The sequence below is a fragment of the Ahaetulla prasina genome, chromosome 8 (genome assembly GCF_028640845.1).
Source record: "Ahaetulla prasina isolate Xishuangbanna chromosome 8, ASM2864084v1, whole genome shotgun sequence".
Taxonomy (NCBI): domain Eukaryota; kingdom Metazoa; phylum Chordata; class Lepidosauria; order Squamata; family Colubridae; genus Ahaetulla; species Ahaetulla prasina.
The window spans coordinates 64,243,435-64,257,682 of record NC_080546.1 but is presented as its reverse complement, the minus strand read 5'-3'; the positions used below and the strand labels follow the sequence as shown (position 1 = coordinate 64,257,682).

General features: G+C 37.7%; 1 protein-coding gene across 5 annotated transcripts in view; it reads left to right on the top strand.

Annotated features, from left to right (window-relative positions):
- Positions 1-14,041, top strand: part of C1QTNF7 (C1q and TNF related 7) — a 149,888-nt gene extending 135,847 nt beyond the window's left edge. For all 5 annotated transcript variants that reach the window (XM_058192320.1, XM_058192323.1, XM_058192321.1 and 2 more), the window contains 2 exons: positions 5,563-5,808; positions 13,264-14,041. In XM_058192320.1, the coding sequence (XP_058048303.1) occupies positions 5,563-5,808; positions 13,264-13,895 (878 nt within the window). In that variant the 3' untranslated portion in view covers positions 13,896-14,041. The remainder of the gene's footprint in view (positions 1-5,562; positions 5,809-13,263) is intronic.
- Positions 14,042-14,248: the final 207 nt, after the last annotated feature.

Below are 14,248 nucleotides of genomic sequence, written 5' to 3'. Positions count from 1 at the left end.
CAAATTCTTATCCAAAAGACCTTAATTTTCTTGCAAGTCCACCAAATATGAAAATATGTAGCGTCATCACAACCACACCTCCAACATTTCGCTTGGATATCAGGATACATACATGATAATTTTTGGGATCTAAATGCCATCTATAAAACATCTTATAAAAATTTTCCTTAAATTCTGTGCTTGTGTAAACTTAACATTTCTAACCCAGATTTTCTCCCATGTTTCCAACATTATTGGTTCCTGAATATTCTGTGCCCATTTTATCATACAGTCCTTTACCAAATCCTTTTCCGAATCTATTTCAAGCAACACATTATACAATCTCTTTATATGCTCCTGGGTCTGATTTCTAATTTGCTTTATTAAATTTTCCTCCCTTTGCATTATACCAATTTTTTGATCTTCTTTCCATCTAGCACTTATTTGCCCATATTGAAACCAAGTATAATTCCTCCCTTCTTCATTTAATACCTGTAATGATTTTAATTGCAATCTACCTCCTTCAGCATACAAAAGTTCTTTATAAGTAATCATTTCCTGTTTCTGTTCTATATTTATATTCTCTATTGCATGTCTAGGGCTCGCCCATATAGGAATCTTGTAATCTAATTTATAAGAATATTTTTCCAGACCATAAAGAGCACTTCTCAACACATGATTCTTAAAAGCCCTATCCACTTTTTTTTTCATAAAATAAATACGCATGCCATCCATATAACAAGTCATAACCTTCTATATTCAAAATTCTTTCCTCCGTTAAATTAAACCAGTCACTTATTACTGAAAGGGCTACTGCTTCATAATATAGTTTAAAATTAGGCATTCTTAAACCACCTCTTTCCCGTGAGCCCTGTATTATTTTCATTTTAACCTCGCCTTTTTACCCTGCCATATAAATTTATTAATCCCAATCTGCCAATCTTCCAAATTTTTATCCTTTTTAATTATTGGTATCATCTGGAACAGAAACAAAATCTAGGTAACACATTCATTTTAATAGCATAATCCTCCCCAATAGCGATAACTGCAATTTTTCCAGACACTCATATCATTCTGAACTTTTGCCATAGCAAGTCATAATTATTCTTATAAAGTTTCTTGTTCGATGAGCTAATATAAACCCTAAGTATTTAACCTTTTACCACCTCAAATCCTGTCATTTCCTCTAGTTTTTGTTTCTGTTGTATAGACATATTTTTAATTATCACTTTTGTTTTATTCTGATTTATTTTAAATCCTGATACCTTTCCATATTTATCAATTACTTCCAACATGATCTACTTGAATTTATAGGATTTGTTAAAGTAACCACTACATCATCTGCAAAAGCTCTAACTTTGTACTCATATTGTCTAATTTTAATTCCCTCTATTTTCGTTAATTCTCGTATTTTATCTAATAATGGTTCCAGAGTCAAAACAAACAATAATGGTGATAAGGGACATCCCTGTCTTGTTCCTTTCGCAATCTTAATAACTTCTGTCAAACTACCATTTATTATAATCTGAGCTGTTTGCTCTCCATAAATCACTTTAATCATTCTAACAAAACAATCTCCAAATTGCATTTTCTCTATTAATTTAAATAAAAAATCCCAATGCAATCGATCAAAGGCCTTCTCCGCATCCAAAAAAATAAGTGCTGCTGAAGTATTCTTCTTTTCCAAATATTCCAATATATTAATAATCTGTCTAACATTATTCCTCATCTGCCTCCCTTTTATAAAACCAGATTGATCAGTATGAATTCTTTGTTGTAAAACTAACATTAATCTATTTGCTATTATTTTAACAAAAATCTTATAATCATTATTTAAAAGTGAAATCGGCCTGTAGTTACCGGGTTTAGAGCAATCTTGCTCCTCTTTTGGTATCAGTGAAATAAAAGATGTTTTCCATGACGGGGGTATTCCCACTCCTAGTTGTATCTGATTAAATAATTTTTTAAGTGGGCCTAATATTTCATCCTTTATTTTTTTATAATAATTTGCTGTAAGACCATCTGTACCAGGGGTTTTCCCCATTTTTAATTGTTTAATTGCCTCCACTATTTCTCCAGTAGCTATCGGCCAATTCAGCTCCTCCCTCTGTTCTAATGTTAGAGTATTAACCTTATAATCTTTCAAATAATCATAAATGTCCCTATTCAATATTTTGTCTTTTGCATATAGAGCAGTGTAAAATTCTGAGAATGCCTTTTTAATTTTATCCTGTTGATATATCTCTTTACCTTTATATTCTATTTTTTGTATGACATGTGATTTCTGTTTTTTCCTTAAATTATATGCCAACCATCTCCCAGGTTTATTTGCATTACAAAAGGTATTATGTTTAGCATATTGTATATTCGTTGCCACCTGGTCTGCCATTAACATATTAAATTGACTCTGTAATATTTTTATAGCCTCTTTAAGTTTGTGATCTTGTGGGTTTTGAATTAATAACTGTTGCTTCTTTTGAATTTCTTCTTCCAAGTACCTACGCTGCCTTTGTTTATTATTCCTCTGCCTATTGTCCAAGTATATCAATATACCTCTAATAAAAGCTTTACTTGCCTCCCACACAGTTCCTATAGGTGTCCCTTTGTGCATATTAAAATCAAAAAATTCTTTCAACTGTTTCTTACAATGATTTACATTATCCTCATATCTAAACAGATTTTCATTCAACCTCCATGTTCTACCACCTTTTTTCCCTTGTAATAATTCCATCCATACTGGGCTATGGTCAGTTAAACACCTCGGAAATATCTTCATTTTCTTCACCCTAGAAAGCAAGTCATTAGAAATTAAAATAAAATCAATGCGTGAAAAGATTGATGCCTATCAGAAAAAAGTAAAATCTCTCTCATCTGGATTCCGTAACCTCCATATATCTCTAAACTCAAAGTCTTCCATCATTTCAAAAAGGATTTTGGTAATTTTGCATGTATAGGTATCTTCTTGGAGAGGTTCTCTTATCCTTCTTGTATCAATTACTCCATTCCAGTCTCCTAATAAAATAAACGAACTATAATCCCAGAGGATCAACCTCTCGTGTAACATTTTATAAAACTTTTCTTGTTGCTGATTAGGTGCATAAATACCTATCAGCAAAGTCTTTTTTGCATCTATCACAGTTCAATAGCAATAAATCTTCCTTGAATATCTGCCTCAATTAACTTAGCTGGTATATCCTTCCTGATATATACAACAATTCCATTTTGCTTCTTATCCAAAGCTGAAGCAACAAAATGTTTACCTAATTTTGAGTTAATTAAGTATTTTTGGTCTGATAATTTGATATGTGTCTCTTGCAGGCAAATCACATCATTTTTAAATTGTTTCAAGTAGTGAAATATTTTTCTTCTTTTCTGAGCTGAATTCAAGCCAACTGAATTATTTATGTTCTGTGTTCTACATTGCTTCACAGGGCAAAGGGTTGCATTTCCTGTGCCTTTGTCAAAACAAAGACCAACTGAAAGTCTGGTTTGATTATTCCTCTTGTAGTTTTCTATCTGTTGTCTAAGATGAAGCCTTAAGTTAGTGCAATTGGATTGTTGGCAAATTATGTTGGTTCAATTAATGTGTATCCTTGTATAACATTTGGCACAGGGAGGAATAATCACTTTAGTGCCACTTGATAGAAAGAAAAGAAATGAAAACAATCCAACAACATAGCATCATCGAGAAAGCCAGGCACACAGCCAATGAGGCTTTGGCAAATATACAAATTGTTCTGCCCACTGAGGCCAAGATAAAACTGAAAGTGCACTGCACAACCATAAATGAACGATACTTCAGAGAAGGCAAGCAGAGGCTAGAGGGTTGGTTGGAGGTGGTGTTCCAAAGCAGCACAGTATAAATTAAGAGTTGGCAGCAATATTCCAGGAAGAAGGACATTTGTCTCGATTTTCAGCAGGCAAATTGTTTCAGATTGGAATAGAATAGAGCAGATGACAATGACAATCTTGTCCAATATCCTACTTTGTTTCTGTGCTGCAGAAACAAAATTCTTAATTCTTCTACTCTTGGATCACTCCACAACTTGAAGATTTCTCTCAATTTTTACAGAGATTAACAGCAACTCATTTAGCAATTACCTTATTTAGTGATTGTTCACAGTTACGACAGAGATGAAAAAGTATTGTTATGATCAGTTTCATATTTACAACCTTTGTTGGTCCATAAAGCAAAGGAAAGCTGAAGCAAGATCATCAGCATAACTGTAGTTTCTCTTGGTAACCACTACAATTCATGACCAGTTTGCCAATCCCAGTTTTAGTTCCTGAATAAGGACTTCCTGTACAATAAAACTAAAAGAGATGCTCTGGAGGGAATAACTATTCTTTGGTCATTGCATTTCGTTCATTTTCCACGTAAATTAGGTCTCAATTAATTGGATTAATGGCACAACTTTATCAAACACAGCATTAAGTGCCTTGCTCATAGATCAAACATTTTTGGTTTCTGATCTTTTTAACTTTTATGTTTGTCAGTCTCCTAAATCTTCACCAGGGGCTCTCTGTACGATTGCCACCTTACATAATTCACACAAAAGTCATTACACTGGCCCTGTGCTTTTAACATCCCTAAGTCAAAAACCCAAAAGATTTTCACCTGAGATTTCAGAAGATCACAGAGATGAAGTTCTAATCCCACATATTTAAAGTATTTACAGCAATAAAAATTAATAGTTTTTAAACAAAAATACCCAAGGGTATGGGAACCAATAAAAAGGCATGAAACTGAAAAGTATAAAATCTATGACGAGGAAAAATAGGTTCCAAACTCAGCCTAGGAATTAATAACTTTGGGTTCACAATTCTAAATTACACCAATGTATTACATCCTGACATTTACTTTCAAATTTATATTTTTGAGAAATGTTCAGGTTTAACAGCATTTATTGAAGTATTGATTATTTACAGCCCTGAATATATTTATTTATTCCCTTTTATATTGCTCTTTACATATCATTTCTATATGAGATCTATAGAATATTACAACCAACAGCAATGACTGGAGGGATGTAATAGTTTCAAGAATGGATGTTTAATGTTTAAAAATAATTTTTTAATGTGAAAAGTACTTTTTTAAAAAAAACAAACTTTAGACTATTATAAAAAGTATGTTGCTCAAGTTGATAGCTAAAATTGTATTTGTCAGTGAAATCTTATTTAGTAAGAAAAAACAAATTAATGTGGAGATTAATTTAGTCCATTCAATCATACTTTCTTTTACAGACAGAAACAAACATCTTGAAGATATTATAATTTCAGATTAATTTAAGATATATATGGAAAACTGTACTTTTGGCAAATGTGGGTGGCCACAGAGTGGGGGAAAAAACAAAAAACCAAGATGACAATCATGAGAGTTTGATTAAGCTCTGCTCTTTTTATGCCCATTGCAACATGTGGTACATTTATAAAACAATTGGAGTTTTGATTACACTCTCATAGCTTCCATATTAACTTTTTACCATGTCTAGTGGGAAAGATTATGCTGTATATTAATCTTAACACTTAATTTAAATAAGATGGGTTTCACTATTCTCACATCAGTATTCTTCTTTTTTCCAGTGCCAGAGATGTTTGTGCTGCTCTGTATAACAGGTTTTGCCTTCTATATCAATGGCCAACCTCTCCACAGCCAGTTTAAAGGAGAAAACTACTCAACAAAATATGTTTGTAGTATACCTGGGTTACCTGGCCCCCCAGGCCCTCCTGGAAACCATGGCTCACCTGGACCACATGGCCGGATTGGGATCCCAGGACGAGATGGACGAGAAGGCAAAAAGGGAGAAAAGGGTGAGAAAGGAAATGCAGGTACTGAATATTCAAACCTTTAAAAAACCTTATTAAAATAGGCTTTAGTCCAAGTAAGACCTTCAGTTTTTCTAAACCTTGAACTGCTAAGAAGTAAGACTATCTACAATTAGTGCAGCCAAGTAGCTACAAAATAATAATCATGACAGTCCTGTTGACATGCCTTCTTTTAAAGGTGTGGTATTACTACTCATGATCTCCAGAGAAGAGTGGACTTGTAATCCACCACACTTGAAAGCTATCAAATTGATGCTAAAAATTCATTTAAAATTGTGACAAGCTCTTTATTCTCAAAGTGAACACCCCTCTCACAATATGGGCATAATATTGACCTTGACAGAGTAACTGGTGGTAAAAGTAGTGGATATGAGGATTTGTATGCTTCTAATGATGAAGCTCCTATTTATATTTTCAGTCAGCCAGAAAATGGATTCTTTTTATTTATTAAAATTAGGAGTGAAATGCTACCAGTTTGCTGCGGTTCGAGCGAACTGGTAGTGATAAAAAAGATAGTTAAAAAAAAGCTACTGGTTCAGTTGAACGGGTAGTTAAAAAAAGGTACGATCTGACAATCACCTGTGCCGCGCGGTTTAGCTTTGCTAGAAAGCAGGAAATCCTGTTTTCAGTTGAACCGGTAGCTTTTTAAATGTGCAGCATGCATTTGGTGCACACTGAGCATATGCATGCAGCATGTGTTTGTGCATATGCGTGCATACAGTGTGTGCTTGGTGCAGAGCATACATGTGCAGCGAATGAACCGGTAACAAACCAGTTCAGATTTCACTACTGATTAAAATTATGTTGCCCATCTTTTTGATGACACCAGGGGACTTAATTTTTTTAAAATTATGTAAATAAACAGAAACCAAGATACCAGAAATGAGGTCTTCTTACCTCGTCAACCACCTACAGTTGTAAGTGCCCCACCCCAGGGCCACAAACCAACCAGCAAAACCCTTCTGGAAGGGTTTAATGCCCTTCTGGAAGGCCAAAATGGTGGGGCAGTTCTCATCTACAGTGGCAGAATATTCCACAGGGTCAGAGCTATAGCAGAAAAGGCTCTTCTCCCTGTCCCACATGCCAGAATTCCTTGGCAGATGGGATCTGTAGCACACCTCTTCCACTGGTGTGAGTGGGGTGGGCTAATACCAATGGAGTAAGACAACTCCTCAGATACCCTGATACCAGATACCCTCAGATATCATATAGATTTAAAACAGACATGTCAAACTCAAGGTCTGCAGGTCAGATCCAGCCTGCGATATGATTAGATATGACCCGCACTGGAGAAGCAGGCACCCGCCGCCTCAGCTCTGGCCCACCTTAGCCCAGACAGACACTCCCCCTGGGCATATACACAGGAGGTGTTGTATACATGGGAACTGGCATCCCTGGTGGAAGGGAAGCATTTAGAACACAGTTAGTCTGAGGGGCAAAACAGTCACTGGGGATGCCAGCCCCCCATGTACTTGCTGCCTCTGTGTGTGCAGCCAGGGGGAGCACCTGGCCAGGGGGAGCACCCAGGGCCAAGGTGACAGGGGCCAGCCCCTTGTTATCTCCAGGGTGGCCCTGCAGGCCAGATCTAAGGCTGACCATGTTCCAGTTCAGGTGGCCACCATGAAGTTGTAGTTCAGCATGTAGTAAGAGTCCCAGTAGTAGCACCACATCTGCCACTAGCACCTCTGCTGCTTCTATGGCCTGCTTGCCAGCTCCCTCCCTGCTGGCCCTGCAGCCCACAAGTGCTTTCCTTTCACCAGGATAACCTCCACCCCTGCCCCACATGGGAAAGCCACAGTCACTGGCAGTACTGCCACCCTCTCCCCCTCCCCTTCTGCCTTCCTGGGCATGGTGGGAGGAAGGAGGGAGGGAGGGAGGGAGGGAGGAAGGAAGGAAGGAAGGAAGGAAGGAAGGAAGGAAGGAAGGAAGGAAGGAAGGAAGGAGATTGGAATGAGAGGAAGGGATCTGAGGGAAATTCTGCCTTAGCACTTGGCCACCAGCAGCCTGTTGCCCTTTCACCATCCCTTTGTCCCCTCTTCCTGGCAGTCTCCCATCCTATCGCTGAGGATGCTTTGCTTACAAAGCTGGGTCTCCTCCAGGGAGTGAGCCTGCCTCTGACCCAAGCACTTTGCCGTCCTGCACCCACCATGAGCAACCTGGACAAGGAGAGCAATTACAGCAGCAGCAGCAGCAACAACAACCTCAAGAAGGAGGTAGGCACAGCAAGGTGCCCCCTCAGGGAAGCAGGTGTGGGCTGGGCTTCAGGATTCTGATGCTCCAGGAGCTCAAGGGCTGGGAACCTTCCCTCTATTGCCCAGGGTTCTGGACAGCCTGCGCTACCATCCAGGGGTCTTCCATGTGGACTGAGAGAGCTGGCAAGGCCCCTCTGGTGGCTAAGGCTCTGGCACTCGCCCTGGTCTGGCGTTCTTCTGCTGGAGACATTCAGATCCCAACTCCAAGCCTTGCCTGGCCCCCCACAGGAGGCTGCATGTGGAACCATTAAGGAGAAAGTTTGCAGGAAGCAGTTTCCACTGAGTCCAACTTTTGCCTTGACAGATCTCTGGAGAGGAGGAGGGGTTGGCAGGGGACCTGCATGAGGGAAGGCTGCCCCAACAAGCCAGCATACTTTTCATAAATGATTGGAAACTGGGATTCCCTTTTGAGAAGGGCCAGCTGCCCTCATATAGGACCAAGGAGTGCTGCTCCCCTGCCTCCTCCTCTTGCTCTCTAGACATCTGTCAAGGCAGAAGTTTGACTTGGAGCCAAGCGTGTGTGTCTTTCCTGTAAACTTTCTCCTCCTTGCTTCCACACACAGCAGCGTCATCCTCCGCCTCCGGTTTTGCTGGGAAGGTGCACTGGACAGGGAAATGCCAACAATGTCTGGGATTGGGAGAAGAATGTCTCTTTTGGCGTGTTGTGCACATGCATGCACACAGACACCATTCCAAGCTTGAAGACTTATCCACATCTGAGCTTTCAAACTGCCAATCATCTCTGGGCTTGGGGAGAACACCCTCTCCTTCCTCTGTGGATAAAAGTCCCCAAAGTTAGAATGTGGTGTGTTTATGTGTGCATGTGTACATGTGTGCACACACACGCTTGGCTGCCAGCAGTTTGGGAAAGCCAGGAACTTGTGGGGCACCAAACTGTTTCTGTGCTGAGTTAGCCGGTGTGCATACTTTAAGTAGTAATGACACAAATCCAAAATTGCTGATGGTGAATGAGGGAAATTTTCCCAATATAAATTTTAGAGGAAAGGAGGAACCCTATTCTTTGAGCCATGATTAAAAACATATGCACAAAGCACTAAAAAGAAAGAAAAGGCAATAAGTGAAATAAATTATGAATTAAGAAAAGGAAAAGGAAATACAGGAAACCCTTGAGTTCACAGCCTATGAAAGTAGAGTGAATGTACATTAAACCAGAATGTGCAATGAATTCCTAAGTAATATATTTATGTCATTTTTGTTAATGTACCATATTTTGCAGACTATACGATTCACCGGAGTATAAGAGTCACCTTAGTGTTTGGGGAGAAAAATAGGAAAAAAAATTCTGCCTACCAGGTATTCATCTGGCTAGCGTCCTTAGTCTGGTCAGCTTCAGCACATTAGTTTGCTGGTTTTGAGCATTGGGGATTAAAACAGCTTCTAAAGCACAGCTGATCTTCGGAGAGAGAAGCTATGAGAAAATTAGGCTAAGAGTGGAATATCACTTCACTCATTACCACCTCGTTAAGGCTGAAAAAAAGCTTTGAAAAAGCTACATTTGGAGCATTCAAATTGTTAGCCTCTTTTAAGGGGGGGGGGGAGTGCAACTTATACTCCAAAAAATATGGTATATCATTTGTGCAACTATGTCATTTGCATTAGTTTACCCAATTTGTGGTAAATTTATTTACAAAAGATTCAAATTTCCCTCAATATATACTGCTCAAACAATGGACTCATCAATTGATAAAACTTAATGCAAGGAAAAATTTATGTCCTAGCCAACAACCTTCAACTATATCCATCTACTGCATCATCGATTGCTTTTTGTACTTTAAACTTATTATTTCTGTCTTTTCTGATTTATAGCCATTTTCACTTCTTTCTACATACTCTATTACCTTTTCAGCATAATTTAAAAATGCCTCTATTTCCCATTTTTCAGTAACAATCTATCAAAGTTCACAAATTCATCTACTTAATCTTGTTTTCTGCCATTTTTATAGAATTTTTAGCAATTCACCCCATTTTGTCTGGCAAAAACAACTAACATAACCTTTGATACAACAGTTTTCATATCCATGCTTGTCAGACAAATCACCCAACGATCACTGAAAATTATTCAGGTTTTCAGTCAACAACCTTGTCCACATACAAAATTACATGTACATTGACATTTCCAAACAGCTCACAACTCCAATATTGCTGCAAGCATTTATTTTACATAAATAATAGTAACCAAGTAAACATCACATATCTTTGTTCTACTCTTTGCTCAGTGCTGAACTATTTGCTAAGCATTTGATAATTCCTAAATATTTGTCCCATAGAAGAATAATAGATTTGGAAGGGACCCTGGAGGTCTTTTAGTCCAGCCCCCTGTTTATGCTATATTTTACATCATATATCGCTCTTACCAATAAGCTTCTAATATCATTTGCACACAAAACGTTCTGTAATGGAAGTGTGTTACTTTACCATATGCTTTTATACTTTTTATAAATCAACATTTGAACAATACAGCTTTCCACATTTATACTCCTTGCCCATCATCATTTTCTAAATTTTGCTCATTGTCATCTTTTGTAGTCTCTCAAATTAGATTTCTGCTACAAACTTTTTCAGGAATATTTAATTAAACAACTGTCCTTTTAATTTTAACATTCATTTTTCTACCAATCTCCTCATACTGATGCAGTCTTCACAACATATTAGAACAGTCACACAGGCATTCCAAAAGCTATTTGCATAGGTCTCCAATTAAACCATCTGTTCCTGCAACTTCAACATTTTTCAACATTGTCATAAACTTTTATTACATCCTATTCATCATTGTTTACTTAGGCTCTAATGTTTATAGCATTATAATTACAATTATCTTTCCTATACAAATTTTAAAATACTCCTTGCAGCATTCTCTGACTTGTTTCATTCAAATAATTACCATTCATTTCTTCCTCTAGAAGGTCCCTTTTTAGATCCTTTCATCCATTTCCAAAATGTTATTTAATTTCCAATAATATCTCTCTGCATTTTCTCCTTCTCTCTTAATAGTTGTTAATCATTGTTTGTTCTCTTTGACAACATTATTTTCAAGTATCTTTTTAAATATATACATTATATAATATTATTATTTTATTCTCATTTTTGGAGCAATCATTCTCTTATATGCATTTTTAACATTCACAGACTCTTTCATATCATCATTCCAAACAAATATTTTCTTTTAATTTATTAGCGCAACTTTCTGGAACTTAGCTTTTTTCAATCTATTCAAAGCAACTTCTATGTCTTACTTCTTAATTTCCACTATCAAGTCTTTCATTCTATTGAGAACTGATACTTTTTCATATAGGAAAAAGTACTCCTATATGAAGTGTGCACTCCAGGTTCTTTCTTATTTTCATTCTCATGTTTTCCTTCCATATCTATTTTCCCACAATCCACTGTTAACATTACCAAATAATGGGCTGTCCTACATTCAGGCTCCCTCCTCATTCCTTTTTCCTTCATTAATTCTGTCAGTTTTTCCATCATAAACAGGAAAATCAACTGAGCTTATTTTTTCTTGTTATCTATATTGTATTTAAAAGCAGAACCAAGAAGCCAAAAAGAAAGAAAAAGAAAAAAAGCCAACAAAAAAGAAAAAGCTTGCTAGCTTTATAAAGTTAAATATGGCTTTTAAATTGATTTGTCAGGAGTGCCTAAGAACAGAGTGAGTATAGTAATCTATTTAATTACATATATGAAACAGTTTTTTCGTTCTTATAAGCCACTATTCGTATTCATTCTTGAGTCTCTAAATGACTCAATCACTTTTTCTGTGCTCTCTGATCTTTTTCCTTCCTGTCAATTCATATAATCAGAAAAATTTCCTGGAGTGTGTTCAACAGAAAGCTACAAATCCCCCCTCCACACACACCTTTATCCTGCTTTTTCCATTATTGCTATTCACTGGAGCATAACATGCACTCTCACAAACCTAAAGTAGATTCCTACTTACATATACTTACAGCAATCAGATGACACCTTGTAATTAATACTTTCTGACATACGCTTTAGCTTTTCTATTTTTAATAATGCTACTCCACTTCCTTTTTTATATTCATCTACAGGTAATTCTTGCTTAATTATGGTAATTAGGGTCATCAACATTGCTAAACAACTCAGCCATAAAGTGCATTGTCATATGACTGCACCAATTTAGAATGACAGCTGCAAAAGTACCAGTTGCCATCATTAGGCAAATCCCTCATGATTATAGTGTTCCATGGTCATGTGAGTACAATTTGTAAATTCCCACTGCCCTCCTGACTGACTTTGTATGTCAAAACTGACAGTAAAGTTGGCAAAAGATGATCATGTGACTGTAGAATGCTGCAATGTTACAATTGCAAGCAGATCACCAAGTGCCCAAATTGCAATCAAGTGATTCTGAGGATGCAGCTATGATAAAGTGACCAGATTTCAGCGATGGCAAAGCTGGACACCATTGATGGGGGGGGGGCCTGCGCATGCGCGCTGAGTCTCGCCACCTGGCTGAAGGAGGAGGAGCGGCTGCTGCTTCTCAGCTCTTCCAGGCAGGCTCGGCTCTCCTCGGCTCTCCTCTCGGCTCTTCCAGGCAGCGGGCGATCTCGCACCCCCTTCGCCGCTACTCCCCCTTCGCCGCCACCTCCCATTTTCAGAATAGGAGTGGGGAAAAAATCGGGACTTTTTTGAAATGCCGTGGGACGCGGGACAAATTATTAAAAAGCGGGACTGTCCGGCCAAAAGTGGGACGTCTGGTCACTATAAGCTATGAGGACCCATTATAAGTCCCAGTCATTTAGTCCCATTGTAACTTTGAATGGTTGCTGAATATGTGGTAGTTCAATGAAGACTACATGTACTCCACAAATTACATATTTTCATCACAATTACACAAGCTATCTCTTTTTCTTTCTTGAATGCTCTTTATCAGTGCATGCTGTTTTCTCTTTACTTTTCTCGTGTTCCAAGTCACCATCTTCCATATGCTGTGGGTCCCCACAAGATGGTTGTTGCAGGTTTTGGCCTCCTCTGTCTATTACAGCTTTCATCAGTCAAGACTTCTATACAATGCCTTCAGTAAAAGAGAGAAAGTGTACCTAAGTTGCACTGGTCCTACTAGAACCAAATGCACCATTCCTTGCCGAAGAGAATTATTATCTTGTGTTTAATAATACTGTATAACATAATGGTATGGTTACAATGGTTTCCTTTCTCTTAGGTGTAAGAGGAAAGATGGGTCCTGCAGGACAAACTGGAGACAAAGGAGACCAAGGGCAGCCTGGCAAAAGAGGGCCTACAGGATTAGTAGGAGGTAAAGGTGACATGGGACCTCTTGGTCCAGCAGGACTGAAAGGAGAGAAAGGAGAAAGAGGAAAAACAGGTCCACCAGGAATCTGTAAATGTGGGCAAATTATACTGAGATCAGCTTTCTCTGTTGGCATTACTACAAGTTACCCAGAAGAAAAATTGCCAATCATATTTAACAAAGTCCTTTTTAATGAGGGGGGACATTATAATCCCTCAACAGGAAAGTTCATCTGTGCCATCCCAGGGATTTATTATTTCTCTTATGACATTACACTGGCAAATAAACACCTTGCCATTGGTCTAGTTCATAATGGAAAGTTCAGGATAAAGACATTTGATGCTAACACAGGAAACCATGACGTGGCATCTGGGTCAACTGTGATTTACCTTCAGCCTGAAGATGAGGTGTGGCTTGAAATCTTCTATACTGACCAAAATGGCCTTTTTTCTGATCCCACATGGGCAGACAGTCTGTTTTCAGGATTTCTCTTATATGTAGATACAGACTACCTTGATGCTCTGTCAGATGAAGATGACCTGTGATGGAGATGGCTACATACTTCTAAATGAACAAAAGGCAATGGACAGAATCTGCCCTTCCCGCTTAATAAAGGTGATTCCTTTGTCTGGAATTTTGTTTTTGTTGTCAAACGCCCCAAAGTAAAAGACTTATTTTCAAATAATAGAAACTTTAATGATTGTCTGCTTTTTTTTTAAGAATCCAAGAAATAAAAAACCAGTTTTAATAGTATTTAAATACAATTAAACACAATATTTTAGACAACAGATATTGAGTAATGACATGGTTCTTGTGAATGACAGGAGTTAGTTGAGTAGTTGAACAATGATTATTATGAAAATATAGATATCAGTAGTAAATATTTTATTTTTTTAAA